The 14,769-nt window shown below is 41.2% G+C and overlaps 2 protein-coding genes across 2 annotated transcripts in view; both read left to right on the forward strand.

Annotated features, from left to right (window-relative positions):
* The window catches only part of LOC138156932 (fibroin heavy chain-like), a 20,000-nt gene extending 18,632 nt beyond the window's left edge, over positions 1-1,368 (forward strand). Inside the window, exons 2-4 of the mRNA XM_069082407.1 lie at positions 23-208; positions 568-732; positions 844-1,368. Coding sequence (XP_068938508.1) covers positions 23-208; positions 568-732; positions 844-1,152 — 660 coding nt within the window. The 3' untranslated portion in view covers positions 1,153-1,368. The remainder of the gene's footprint in view (positions 1-22; positions 209-567; positions 733-843) is intronic.
* Positions 1,328-2,362, forward strand: ARF6 (ARF GTPase 6). Its single transcript, XM_069082315.1, has one exon. It carries the CDS (start codon positions 1,329-1,331, stop codon positions 1,854-1,856), a length of 528 nt encoding a protein of 175 aa, XP_068938416.1. The 5' UTR covers position 1,328; the 3' UTR covers positions 1,857-2,362.
* Positions 2,363-14,769: the final 12,407 nt, after the last annotated feature.

Consider the following 14,769-nt stretch of genomic DNA (forward strand, 5'->3'; position numbering starts at 1 on the left):
GGGGGGGGGGTATCCTCTCCAGGCACACCCAAGGCCGCCCGGCTCCGGGCGGGGCGCGCTGACAAGCCCGGGAGCAGACGCGTGGGCTTCTGCTACGTACGTCTGCCGGCGCGGCGCACGCAGGGCAAGGCGGGCGCCAAGGTCCGCGGGGACGTGTGGCGCGGAGCGGCGCGAAGCTGGGGGCGCAGGGAGATACCACGGAAATAGGGTCAGGCCAGGGGAGAAGACCAAGACAGAAATGAGGGGACCGTTTAGTAGGCGGGCGGCAGGCTGGCCCCGCACGCTGGCAGATTTTCCCGTGAATTCTCAATCCTTGAACTGGCAAAGCGGCCAAAACGAAAGAAATGGAAACTTAGGGGAAGAAGAGAAGAGGGCGGGAGAGCGGGAGGCGGACGGGTAAAGTTCCAGACACCTCCCAGCCTTACTCTTCATTGACCCGCCCCTCTCCGTCACTTGCTGGGGCCCTTCGGGCCACCGTAGCCCGCGCCTCTCCTTTTCCCCGCGTGGCGCCGATGACGCGAGGCGCTAAGAGTACTCTTCTTACAGAGGTCTCTTTCTTCCGAACAGTCGGTTGCCCGCCGCTGCGCCTGCGTGGCTGAGAGGGGAAGTGAGGCGGTTTCCTCGGCGCCTTTTCCGGCTGTGGCTGGGGCTGAGCTGGGAGGAGGAAGAGGAGGAGGCGGCGGCAGCAGCAGTGTCGGCCGGGGGACCCTGCATACAGGGCGGTGGCCGGAGGTAACTGCTTGGGCTGGGTGGGGAAGGCGGGTACTCAGGTCCTCCATTTCTTTCCCCAGAGTCCCGGCGGTAATCCCATTCTTCCTTCCTTTCCTCTCTGTCTCCTTCCAGGTAGCTCACCGAGTCCCTCCGGGGATCAATGACCTGACGAGGAGCCGGAGCCGCCGCTGTCGCTTGGGTGGCGAGGGTCGGTGGTTCGGCGGGCGGGCGGGCCGGGGTCTCCGGCGGCGGCGGGGCCAGGAGAGACGGCAGGCAGTCGGAGGAGCGGGCGGAGCGGGAGCCGCGGCGGCGCTCGGTGCCTGGGGGGGAAGGGCAGTTCCGGGCTGGGCCTCACCAGGGCGGCGGCTCCCCGCGGCGCAGCTTCTGGCCAGCGGCGGCGACTGGAGGAAGCCCGTCTCGGGGCCGGTGATGTCCGACTGAGTGGGGGCCCGGCACTCGGCCCCTAGGCGGCGGCGGCGGCTGCTCCCCTTCTGCAGGCCGCAGGGCGTTCTTGCGGCTGGGCGGGACCGCTTGGGTTTCCTGGAGGCTGCGGCGGCGGCGCTGGCTAAGGGGACGCGGGACACCTGAATGCCCCCAGCCCCGGCTCCTCCGACGCGATGGGGAAGGTGCTGTCTAAGATCTTCGGGAACAAGGAGATGCGGATCCTGATGCTGGGGCTGGACGCCGCCGGCAAGACCACTATCTTGTACAAGTTGAAGCTGGGCCAGTCGGTGACGACCATCCCCACCGTGGGCTTCAACGTGGAGACGGTGACTTACAAAAATGTCAAGTTCAACGTGTGGGACGTGGGCGGCCAGGACAAGATCCGGCCGCTCTGGCGGCATTACTACACCGGGACCCAGGGGCTGATCTTCGTAGTGGACTGCGCCGACCGAGACCGCATCGACGAGGCCCGCCAGGAGCTTCACCGAATCATCAACGACCGGGAAATGCGGGACGCCATCATCCTCATCTTCGCCAACAAGCAGGACCTGCCTGATGCCATGAAACCCCACGAGATCCAGGAGAAACTGGGCCTGACCCGGATTCGGGACAGGAACTGGTATGTGCAGCCTTCCTGCGCCACCTCAGGGGATGGACTCTATGAGGGCCTCACATGGTTAACCTCTAACTACAAATCCTAATGAGCATTCACCGCCCATCACACCCCCTCCCCAACTCCCCTCAGGAGAGAAATAAAAAAAAAAAAACATTCATAGGATTATTACCACCATCACCTCCAAATGCCACTTTCTCTTCTTTGAATATGGACTCTGGAGTTACTGTTTTACGGTTTGGGGGGGGTTTGGATTGGGGGGATTCCTCTTGTTTGTTTTCTTTTTTTTCTTTTTTTTTTTTGCTTTGCTTTAGGATGCTCTAGTCTGACATTTGACATGAACACAAAGTACTAGGTGCTCTTGTTGACTTCCAGCAAATGGGGTGGGGGAAAATATAGCAACTCTTGAGATGGTCCTTTATAATAATGGTTTGATTTTTTTATTTTGAGGGAATCTTTTTTTTTTCAATGTATGTCTCCCCCCCTTTTACCCAGTTACCTTATCACTTGCTGTAGATGGCTTATTTTGCATTCATGCAGACGATGTTGCAAGTCTGTTTCATCTAGTAAACTGAAAATTATTGCTTAATCAAACTGCAGTCTGTCTTTTATATTTAAGGACTCTTTTTTTTTTTTAAAGAGTTCTAACTTTAGTAATTTCATTTGTGTCTTTTCATATCTAAGACTAGAATGGTAAAACCTTGCCTGCAGTGGGACAAGTGATACCATTGTAGTAACTTGCAAGTGCAAATCAGTAATATTAAGCAGGTAATGTAAGAATGCTTTGAAATGTTAGCTATTAAGTTCTGAATCATACATCATGCATGAATAGGGATAAAACCAAATTTGCTGTACCACATAGCTAGCTGTTCCCTGAGTGAAAATGTGAAAGTTTGAACAGGCCATAGATCTTATATTGAAAAGTTAGCAATTTTGCTGAATTTTCTCTCATTGCATTTTTGTTCACTTCTGATAGTAATGTAAAAATTATTCAGGCAATAGAGCAATAATGGTACACACCACTTTGATAGGTGAAACATTTTGTTACATTTTGACAAAAAAAATATTTTTTTTAGTTGGCTGATAAAATAGCAAAAACCGACAGTGAGTTTTGATAATTACTAGTCTGTTAATTGTGGTCAGTTCTGAAATATTTTTAAAAATTCAAATTAGTCTTTTTTCCTAACTGCAAAAGCAAACATTCCAGTTTCCATATCACAGAAGCTGATTAAGTTGAAGAAATAAGTAATTTTTTAGAGTTTACAAATGACCTATATCTTAATCATAAGTGAAAAAGATGGATTATTTTTAAAAGTTTGACTTAATTTTGTGAGAATGTATATTTAATTCATGCAGGTGGTAATCAGATATTCTATTAGTTCACATTTATTTAAACTTAGAAGACAAGGAAAATTGTTGGATGATTAGATAAAGTCCGCTGATAAGATATGCCAAGTGAATAATGGAAAATATGTAGGTAATGATCCTACATATGACAATGAATGTAAATTTATAAGTCTTGTGAAAGATAACCAGTTTGTCCGTTTGTCAGCTACAGTCAGTCAGCATAACTAGATTACGTTGTTAACTGGATAGTTGAGAGAACTTTGAATCAAATGTTAATGCTTGGTGCAGAATTGTGCAGCAGCAGCTGGTTCTTAGCCTCAAATATTACTTTTTAGAGATCATTAAAGAGTTAAAACTTGGAATTTAAAGAATGTATACTACAAAACCAGAAATGAGGTGGTGTGTGTCTGTATGTTTGTGTGTGCACGTGGGGTTTATGAAAAAAATCCGCAAAAGTCTGAATAAGACACCATACTACAGTTGTGCAGTATTATTCCTGCATGTTTTTTGACCATAAAATGTATGATGGTGCTTTTTACCAAAGATATGAGGGGCTTAAGGTTATAGAAAATTCACTCCTTGACATTAGACAACTTGAACAAATATTTTACTTAAGAGACTAATAGATAATAAACTTCCGGTTTCCATAGAATTTGTATGGAATAGGAATTAAAATTCCTGCTGTAACTAGCAGTTTAACTTCAGGGGCAAGTCCTCTGAAAATTAGGTTGACCAAATAAAACATTTTGGGTACCCTTACAAAAGATTTCTAAGGCTCCATCATAAATTTAATTCATAGTCTTTTGAATGATTCTAATTTTTAAGGTACATAAAATATGTTTGTAAAATGATATTCAAATATTAGGATGTACTAGTAACACCTGAAATAAGATAAGCACAGAAAATTCCCAAACTGGAGGAAAGTTGAAGCCCTCATGCTAATAGTTCTTGAAATTCTTTATTTTTAACGTGTCTTTTTTTTGGAAACAAGCAGTTGGATTGGTTAGCTTTCAATTTTTTAATATTAAAACAGTGTTTAAAAGATTTTTATATGCTTAAGTGGTTTCTTTTGGATAGGTGAAAAGGTAATGAAAATTATTTTCAGGTTCTTTGAAATGTCTGAAAAGGGAAAATGAACATTTTGAAATACAGTAGAACTTTGAATACCTTTTAGCAAGCAATTGTAAATTTTACTTAAGATTTTCCTTAATGGATGAAAAATAGTTTATAATTTTTCTAGTTAAATTCAACCATAACCATTAGTAATTATGGGGCTGGTAATTACAACCTACAGGGGGAAAAAATCGTATCTTTTAAGAACTCCAGTTATTTTTGAGTAACAATTTGAAGTTTTAAGTATCAACTTATGTGTTCATGTTTTATAAGATGCATTAAGTTAAGTTTTGAATGAAGTTAATCTTGTCTGAAAAAAGTAAATGAGTCTCTAGACTATCTCCCTAACAGTACAGTACTTGGAATTGTGTTTTTAATGACTGTAGTGTTAAAAAAGAACTAACATGCAGAAAATAAAGAAATTACACAGCAGTTTCTCATGGTATATTACTTGTTTGAAAGTCAAGTATATGGTATATTGGGTTCCTGCATACAGAAAGTATAAGGTGGTTTTGTTGATTTGGGGGTTCTTGATCTAATATTGGTTTGTCTCCAGTTTTAGGAAGTACATGTTTTTGATTTCATAAGGTGCATTTGGGCCTTTACATTTTTATTCTGAAACAGTCAACTTGAACAGTCATAATTCCTTGATTTTAAAATAGAACATGGACCAGAGATATAATTGAGAACTACTTAAAAACTTCCATGTAGCAGCTTGTTATGTGACTATTCACTTATAGTATGTGAATTTTTGGAATACAGTTACATTCACAAAGAATGTGTCCTACTTTTTACATTTTAGAAGTCCTACAGGGAGGGCTTCTTTGATAAAGATAGAATAGCAGCTGCTTATAAAATGGATTAGTAAATGAAGGATACTTAAGATACTTCATTTTTTAAGAATTTTTTATTTTATTTAAGACTTTTATATGTTACTTAAGTAGTTTCATCCCAATGACAGTAACTGAAAATTTCTAAAATGTCAAGCATTTATGATAAGTGATGATTGTACAGTGTGAAGTAAGAAAGAACACTGAATTTGGAGTCAGAGGACATGTCTTTTACTCCAGGCTCTGCCACTTGTGTGACCTTGAGAAAGTTGCTCAACTCTGTTTTCTTATCTGCAGAATGAAGAGATAGAGATTGGACTAGATGATCCCAAAGGTCCCTTCCAGCTTAAAATATTATAATCCTTTGTTAATGTATTGACCTTGACTTATTTTTTATGTTGGCTTATATACAATAGCTACAGTCCAAATGGGACAGGTTCGTTAAATTCCGAGTTAACTACTTATATCCTCATATTATAATGGCTGTCTTAAATGTGTATCTGTATATATTAAAGCAAGTCCTACCTCTGAGAAAGAGGATGTAAAACTATGTATTAGCACTTATAAAATATGACTTTCTGTGACTAAACAGTAATGCACAAAAGCTTAATGTCAGCTTTACGTGGGATGTAGCTGTGTTTAGTATTTACATATAAAATACATTTTTAAAGGCTAAAAAATAAAGGTCACTGTATTAGGCAGATCCCAAAATGGCAAGTTGAGGAGAGCCTTAAGGTCATAGAATCAGATTTAAAACTGGAAGGGACCTTACAGGTTATCTGATCCAATCCTTTCATTTGAGAGATGAGGTACTGAGGGCCTAGAGGGATGATGTAGTTTACTAGAGGTCATACATGCAGTGAATAACAGCTAGGATTTGAACCCAGGTCCTTTAAATTTCATATTTACTACACGATATTGCACTGTCCTGCTTTGTTGATTATAAGTAACTTTTTGCCTTGCTCTACTAAATTTGCAAATAAAATTGTTAAGCTCCATGTGTATTCTGAAGTGACTAGAAAATAATAGATGATATGAAAATGATTGACCCTCCTTTAAACATATATCACTGTAAAGGCAAGTGCTACCTCTTTATTGCTAAAAGGGGGGGGTATTACAAGGGTATGTAGCAATTATAAGTAATAATTTAAAGGAAAGGTAGAAGTTTGCTATGTATGGAGTATTCTGAAATGATAGTTTTAAGAAATGTTAGGATTTTCCATGATAAAAAAAAAGATAAAGGGGCAAGTGTCTTTAACTTTTCTGTACCTCCTATGTGGAAGGTGTGACTTAAGGGCCCTGTCAGCTTTAAGAGTCTATAATAGGTAGTAGAACAACAAGAAGTCTTTTTTAACCTTCCTAAAGATATTTATGTTAAGAATCTCAATTTTTAAGTTTTTGTATTTTCCCTCAGAAGAGAGAAAAAAGTTACCACTTAAAGAATATTTTAAAAGGAAGTAGCTTCCTCACTATGATTATTTTGCTTTTAAAAGCTATTTTAATACAGCAATTTAAGAGACTAAAATAGTTGGGTGTTGAGTTTCTACTTCATGTTAAGTACTGCAGATACAAATACAGAATAGTCCTTGCTCTCAAAGTGCTTGCTTGCATTCTGCTAGGAGGGAAAAAACCTATCTGTGTAGTTAATGTATTCAAGCTGATTGTATATGTGTGTGGAATTGACCACTAAGGACTAGAGTGATGAAGGGAAGCCCCCTGTAGGCCATGTAGCACTGAGCAGTATTCTGTGAGGCAGAAGTGTGAAGGGAGGGCATTCTGGGCATGGGCGAGAGCCTGGACAAAAGTATAGCAACAGCAAGTATTTATGTGACAGAAACAGTATGGCTAGAGAATTTGTATAGTCAGGGAAGATAGGTTGGCGTCAGATTGTAAAAGTTAATAATGCCAGAGAGGAGTTTATTTTTTCCTTAGAGGCAATCCAGAATCAATGCAGTTTCCGGAGCAAGGAAATAACATTCATACCTAAGGTTTAGGAGTAACTAGCTGGCAGCTGCATGGAGGATGGATTGGAAAGGGAAAAGACTGAGTAGACCCAATTAGGAGGCCACTCACTGACAGTCCAGGTAAGAGGTTTATAAGAGTCTGAAATGGAGTGGTGGGGCTGTGTGCATGGGGAGAACACTTAATTTAAGAACATCTAGATAGTCATTTGCATTTTCATTCCTGATGTACTAGAGTAACATACTCAGATGTTCGCAAAATGTTGTCTATTGTACTTATTAAGCATATTGCTAAAGTACTGGAGTTAAAAAAGCAAAGTAAAAACAGCCTTTGTCCTCAAGGACTTCTTAATGGCAGGCAATATATAAATACAGGGGAGTAATCTTTGAAGTTGGAAGTTAGAGGTGAGATTGAAACTTTATAGAGGAGGGCAAGAACCTAGTGAGGAAGATAATATGAACTGAATTTTTGAGAAAAGCAGGTATGTTAGAAGAGGCAGAACTAAGGAAGGAGAGCTTTGTAGGTGAAGGAGACAGCTGGCACTAAGGCCTAGAGACAGGATGAAGTGTCAATATGAGGGTAGTTCAGTATGGCTACATGACAGTGTGAAAGCAGAATGTAAGAATTTAGGAAGGGGACACTTTGTGAAGAGCTTTAAATGCTAAGCACAGAACTTTACATTTTATTCTAGAGGTAGTAGTGAACCATTGGCTTTTGTTGAGGAGTGACATGGTCACATTTCAGGAAAGTCACCTTGGCAGCTAAGCGGAGGATAGACGGGATCAGGGAGCATCTTGAGGCAAAGGAGACCAATCAGAAGGCTATTGGCAATAGTCTAGGTAAGAGGTGGTAAGGGCTTACATTAGCATGTTGGCTGTGTGTAGAGAGGGGAATATAAGTGAGACGTTATGAAGGCAGAAGTGACAAAATTTGGCAGTGTATTAGATATGTGGAGTAACTACAAGTGGGTTGAGGAAAACTGGTTATGAATTTGGGTGAGTTCTGTTTTAGACATGTTGAGTTTGAGATGCCTATGGGATGTCCTGTTTGAAATATCCAATGGACTGTTAGTGATCTGGGACTAGAGTGCGGAAGAGAAATCTATGTCTAGGAAACATCTGCATGAAGATCACTAAGTGAGAGAGTAGGGAAGAAAAAGCCCAGGAGAGAGCCTGGGTGGTTGGGGGTGTTATTTACTGTGGGTTGTGACATGGTTGAAGCCTGAGTAGGAACAGTCAGATAAGTAGGGAGAGAACCAGGAGAGAGCAGTATACTGAGAACCCAGAAAGTTCAGAATAATCCAGGAGAAGGGAACAAATTAGCATCATGCTCGCAGAGAGGTCAAAAAGAATGATGGATAAAAGACCATTAGATTTGGCAATTAGAGACATTATTGGTAACTGTGGAAAGAGCAATTTCAGTTGAATGATGAGGTTGGAAGTCAGATATCAGAGTTTAGAAGAGAGGAGGAGAAGAAGTGGAGGCACTAAGAATGGATTGCTTTTTTTCTACATAGCTGAGAAGAGAGGTAGAAGAAAATAGCAAGATGATCTATCAAGTGAGGGTTTTTTGAGGATGGGAAGGGTGTGGGTGTGGGTGACAGACACAAGGAGACAGAGATGAGGGAAACACGTTGAGGAATTCGGCTTGGCAAGGAGAATGGCAAAGTCATCAAAGATTGGAATGAATGAGTTGGTGGGGGCATGATGTTAGAGGGATGTGAGTTGTAATGAGAGAAGAAATTTCTTGTGAAGGGTCTCAGTTTCAGTGAAGGAGAAATCGAGGTCCTCAGCTGAAGGGGTGGGAAAGGGCTGCAGGGTGAGTCTTGAGGAGAGTCAAGGAGGTTTGGAACAGAGATAGAAAATCAGTGAGGAATAGAAAAAACTATTTTGCTGAAGTGAGGACCAGTGTGAGGTTAGGTAATATAAACTGTAGTGGACTCAGTATAATTTTGTGACTTTCTCAAGCTCTTTGGTGAATAAGATTGAAGGAGATGGTTGGCAGGAGCAGTCTGGGTTTGTGGTTTTTGTCAAGGTTCGCTTGGTAGTACAGGACAAGTAGGTAAGGGTTTTGATAGAAGGTGATAGCATAGAGTTGAACTGGTTCATTAAGGGGTCAAGATCTGAAAGGGGGAGAGTGTTAACAGTGCAGGAATAAGGGCCTAAAGAACTGAGGAGTGGAAGTGATGGTCTGGATGAGGAACAAGGATAATGATAGGGATTGTAAGACAAAGAAAGATGGAATGATGAGATAAAGGAATTTGGAGTTTATGAATGTGGAAGTGGACCATCTGAGTGCTTGAAAGACAGAGAAGTAGGTCATGGGAACTGAGTAGAATGAGGAACTAGTGAGTTAAGGTATTTGAAGGACAATATATGTATCTGTATATATAGACTATGAGCCACGTACTGAGCTGATAAGAAAAGAGAATGACTTAGGAGTCAGGTAACTGCCACAAAGATCTGGATTGGGTAATACATTTGTGTAACGAATTTAGAAGAGATTGCTGAGTAATGATGGAAAAGGGAGAGTTTGAAGTAATAATGGAGAGCAAGAAATATTCTGTGATCAGTAAGTCTTGTGGGGTGTGAAAAAGAGCATAGCTGGAAAGGGTGGCCAGGGAAGCAGTATCTTCAGGACACTGCTTAGCCCCTGGAGCATATTCTTCAATCCAATGACACTGGCCTTCTGGCTGTGGTTGTTCCATGAACAAGACACTCCATCTCTCAAGAGATTCTAGGCAATTTTGGGGGGCTGTCCCCCATGTTTGTCCCTTTCTCTTTCCTCAATTCCCCTTACTGACTTCCCTGCTTTCCTGTAAGTCTCAAGTAATATTCCATCTTTTACAGGAAGCCTTTCCCAACTTAATTCTAGTGCCTTCCTTCTGTTAATTATTTCCTATTTATCCAGTATAATGGCTTGTTTGTATATATTTGTTTGCATAGTCTCCCCTATTATTAGACGATAAGCTTTTTGAGGGCAGGAGCTGTCTTTACCCCTTTTTGTGCAAATAGTAGATGCTTAATAAATGTTTTTGATTGATTTTCATGTGCCAAGTAGAGGCAACATAACCATTCTGCCAAGAGAACTGATCTTGGTGCCGGGACCATCTGGGTTCCAGGCCTATCTCTGACACAGTTTCTGTGTGTCACCTTGATGAAGTTATTTAACCTCATAGAACCCTACATAATTCCGTAAGTTTTAAGTTGTGGAGAGGTGCCAACTGATATTGACAAAGGAAATTACTCTTCTAGGGCTCCCTACACCAATAAAATCACAGGATCAGCCACTATGTCATTCCTTGTTCTTCATATAGAGTCCTTGTTCTAGGCCCTGAAATTACAAAGACAAAAGGAAATAAATCTTTGCCCTTCAAAAGAATCCATCTTTCTGGGAGGTACGCTGTGTAAAGCAATATAAATATTCACATGGATTTTTATATAAATATCTATTGATATGGTTAAGATTGTAGGAACCTTCACTTTAAATTACAGACTTAGAAATTTCACAATATTTGTGTTACTAATTTCATCAGTCTTTAAGATTATAAAAAAATAATCTTTTAAAAGTTTCACATGTGATAGCTTAGTCTGACTTTGGATTCAAGTTCATGTCTCATTCTATTATGCATCTGTGTGAGAGCATTTTTCTCAGACGAGCCATGTTTAGAACTGGCTCAGTCGACTATGCCATCATTGAAATGTGGTTTGGGGTTGGTGGTAGTTACTGTAATTGAGTCTTGAGCCCAGTATTTCATATTTTGAAACCCTTTATGAGGAAGTTTTCTTACTGACTTAAAAGTTAGGAACAAAAGAGGATGGCTGATAGCTAGTTTCTTCTTCTGCTCCTCCTTTAACCAAAATTAAACTACCAAATGACTTGGGTTTGCTCATTCTTATTCCCACATTAAAAAATTTCTTTTTACAGAGTTTTTCCTATGTTGTCTGTAATGTAATAATTAGTTTCTATAATTGTTGACATTTTAGTCTTTGAATTAAGTAAGCATGGGCAAAATCTAAGAACTATATGAACATAGTTGTAATAAGTATTCATGAATTTACCATTTTTTTAGAACTTAGTAAGATGATCAATATAGTTTTATTATTGTTGTTTGAAGGTGCATATCAGGATCACATTGTGCTTTATTGTGCAACAAACATTTAAAATGCCTGTTATGTGAAGGCACTGGGGGTACAAACAAAAAAAAAGACCTTACAGGGATGATATCAATAAAATTAAGAGGTGAGAAAGGAATATATTGGGAGGAGAGGGGGAGAGAAAGAATGGGGTAAATTATCTCAAATAAAGGAGGCAGGAGAAGGATATTAAAATGGAGGGATGAGCAGGAAGGTGAAAGAGAAAGAGTCTACCTTACATTGGATTTGGCTTAAGGAGGGAATAACATACACACTCAGTTGGGTATCTTACCCTACAGGAAAGTAGGGAAGAGGATGAGAGGGGAGATGATAGGAGGACAAACTGGGGGAGAGGGTAGTTAGAAGCAAACACTTTTGAAAAGGGACAGGGTCAAAGGAGAAAATAGAATAAATGGGGGGGTGGGATAGATGGAGGGAAATAAAGTCAGTCTTTCACAATATGACTACTATGGGAATGTTTTGCATTAGTACACACGTATAACCTATATTGAATTGCTTGTCTTGTCAGTGATAGGGGGTGAGGGGGGGAGAAGGGAGAGAATCTGGAACTCAAGTTTTAAAAACAATTGTTAAAAAAAATAGTTTTTTACATTCAACCAGGAAATAAGATATACAGGCAATGGGGTATAGAAATCCATCTTGACCTAGAGAAAGTAAGGTGGTGGTGCTGGGGATATAAGAAAGACTAGGGGAAGGGGTATTCAGTATGTTTGCCATCTTGGGGTGGGGGTAGGGAGAGAGATGGGAAGAAAATCTGCAATTCAAAATCTTTGGGAAATGAATGTTGAAAACTAAAAATAAATTTAAAAAAAAGGACCTTACATTCCTCTGGGTGATAAAACAGATGAGTAAGTATGGGGTGGGGGGGAGGGGAGGAGGGAGAGAGAAAATAAGAATAAGCGAATCACTCTGGGCATCAAGAAAGCCTTTGTGTTGTAGTTGGTACCTAAAGTGAGTCTTGAGAGAAGCGAGGGGTTCTAAGAGGGTCAGGTGAGAAGGGAATTCATTCCAGGCAACAAAAATGGGAAGTAGAATGTGAGGTCCAGGGAACAGCTGGTAGGCACCTCTGGAACTTGAGAGTACATGCAGAAGAGGAATATGAAACAGTTTGGAAAGGTAGATGAGAGCCAGATTGTGGAAGGTTTTAAGTGTTAGGCTGAGAAATGTGTATTTTATCCTAGAGGCGAGAGGAAGACATTGAAGGCTTTTGAGCAGAGGAGTGACTTGTTCAAACCTGTTATTTAACAATATCAACTTGGCAGCTCTGTGAAGGATAGATTAGAGAGGAGAGATTTCAGGCAGAGAAACTTCTTAGGAGGCTCTTGCAGTCAGTAGTGCAGGTGAGAGGTGCTGGTTCCATAAGCAGAGAGAAAGGGCTGTTTGATGCTCTGGAGGGAGAATTGAAAAGATCTGGCAACAGGATAGATATAAGGGAGATTTGAGGATGACTGAGGCTGTGAACCTAGGTGATGGGAAAAGTGATGGCACCCTCAGCAGAACTAAGAAAGCCTGAAGGAAGAGTGGGTTTAGGAGACATTAGAATAAGTTTCATCTGAGACATACCAAATTTGAGATATCAATGGGGTTCCCAGGTTGAACTGTCTGTCCAGCAATTGGCAATGCAAGACCGGAGTTTAGGTGAGAGATTAGTATTAGGCATATGAATATAGATTCGATAGTTAAACACTTGAACACCAAGGGTTGCTTGCTTATGAGATCGCTGAAAAGATGAAAAAGAGGGCCCAACATAAGACTTGGAGGTAGTAGGACGTGGATGATGATTTAGCAAAAGAGATAGGAATGGTTAGGCAGCAGATAGAACCAAGAAAAGAACAGCCGTCAAGGGAGAAAAAGATACCCAGGAAGATGTGGTCACCAGTATCAAAAGCTGCAGAGGGGTCAAGTGGACTGAGAAAAGTATTTAGCAACTAAGAGGTCTTTAGAAGCCTTAGAATCAGGTAGTTTCAGTAGATGGATGCAATTAGAATCCTGATTTTAAGGGGTGGAGGAGTGAGTGGGAAATGAGAAAATAGAGGCAACAAGTGTAAACATCTATTTTTAGGAGGTTGAAGACAATAGCTTAAGGGGTGACAGGGTCAAGCACTTATTTTTTTAAGGTCAGGGAAAACTGCTTAGGCTTGGAGACATCAGAGAATTTGCCATTGGGTAAAGAAGGAATAAATCAAGATGAGCAAGTGTAATGGAGGGGACAAGATACTGAAGGAGGATCAAGGATACATGTAGATGGGTTGGCTATGGAGAAATCTTTCTCAAATTGGAAAGGGCCAATGTAGAATTTTGAGTAGTGGAATAGAGGGGACTAAATGGGGGAAAAAGTATTAAGAACTTATTTTGTTCTAGGCATTGTGTTAAGCCATGTGGATATATAAATATCAGCAAGACAGTTCCTGCTTTCAAGAAGCTTACATTCCCAAAAGAGATAACACACATAAGGATGTGGTGGTTAGTGTTTTGGAGAGGTTGTCAGTGGGAATAGTGATCGGAGTAATAGAGCAATTGATTAAATTGTCAGTGGCAGCAATGGTAGTATTGATTTTATTATTTTCAGTGCCTCAGTTGGGCTGGTGGGGTGGTGATTAGGGAATTGGCTTCCCAACCAGGCACAATGAAATATAAAAGAATGAGAGGTCACAGTGAGGACAAACAATGGGTTTAGGAATGTGGGGCAGAGGGTCAGAAGGAAAAAGATTATAATCAGAGAGAGAAATTTCAGCATTTGAGATTAAGGAGATAGCACAGTTATGAGATTCAAGATATGATTATTCTCTTGGATTGCTTAGGTAGAATAAGGCTGTCCTCAAGTTCCCACCTTGATCCCCTGGGAAACATCCACATGGCCGAGTCTGAGGGTAGCAGTTAGGGTTGAGAATACTGTGAGCTAGATTGAGCTATTTGAAGAAATAAGGAGAATGACATGGAGGCCTGTAGACACCTCTGACCAGAATCTGGGCCAGGTGATACAGAGACAAATTCAAGAAAGAAAGGTAACTCGGTCTCTGCAAAGGAATATCCTGGAAGCAGCCAAGGGAAGCAAGGAGTATGTGTCTTTCCTGGCTCATTTTGACCTGGGATTTGAAAAAAGGAAACCATTGGTATTGGAAAGGGTGGCCAGAAGTCCAGTGTCTTCTTCAGGGAGCCAGGTTTCTGTTACCACGAAAAGATCAGAAGACTATGTAGATCTATGATGAAGGGAAATTTGTTAAAAAAAAAAAAAAAGGAGTGCTAGAGGTCAAAATGGAACAGGAGGGAAGGGACTGGAAGGGTAGGGATGAGATTGTGGATTGACATTACAGTGAAGGGATTTTTGCCTCAGTAAATGGTACTCTGATTCATGGGGATTAAAGGAGGTGGAGCTGGTTGTTTTTATCTTACTACAGGAAGAGGGAAGAATCAATTGATGACGGGTCCTTTCTTGGCCTCCCTCACCCTCAACCCTAATGTCCTATAATGATTAAGTGGGTAAGTATAGTTATTGCAGAGGCAGTGAGTTCAGCTTCCACAGCTGGTTACCCTACCTGGACAATTGAGATGGTGAGTAGGCAATAGGGAATTCTGCCTGGCTATCTGGTTC

The sequence above is a fragment of the Petaurus breviceps genome, unplaced genomic scaffold (genome assembly GCF_028583685.1).
Source record: "Petaurus breviceps papuanus isolate PSGF00001 unplaced genomic scaffold, PetGlider_PUasm1.0 164, whole genome shotgun sequence".
Lineage (NCBI taxonomy): Eukaryota > Metazoa > Chordata > Mammalia > Diprotodontia > Petauridae > Petaurus > Petaurus breviceps.

Coding starts and splice junctions, on each gene's coding strand:
- ARF6 (XM_069082315.1), top strand. CDS start 1,329: ATGGGGAAGGTGCTGTCTAAGATCTTCGGGAACAAGGAGATGCGGATC.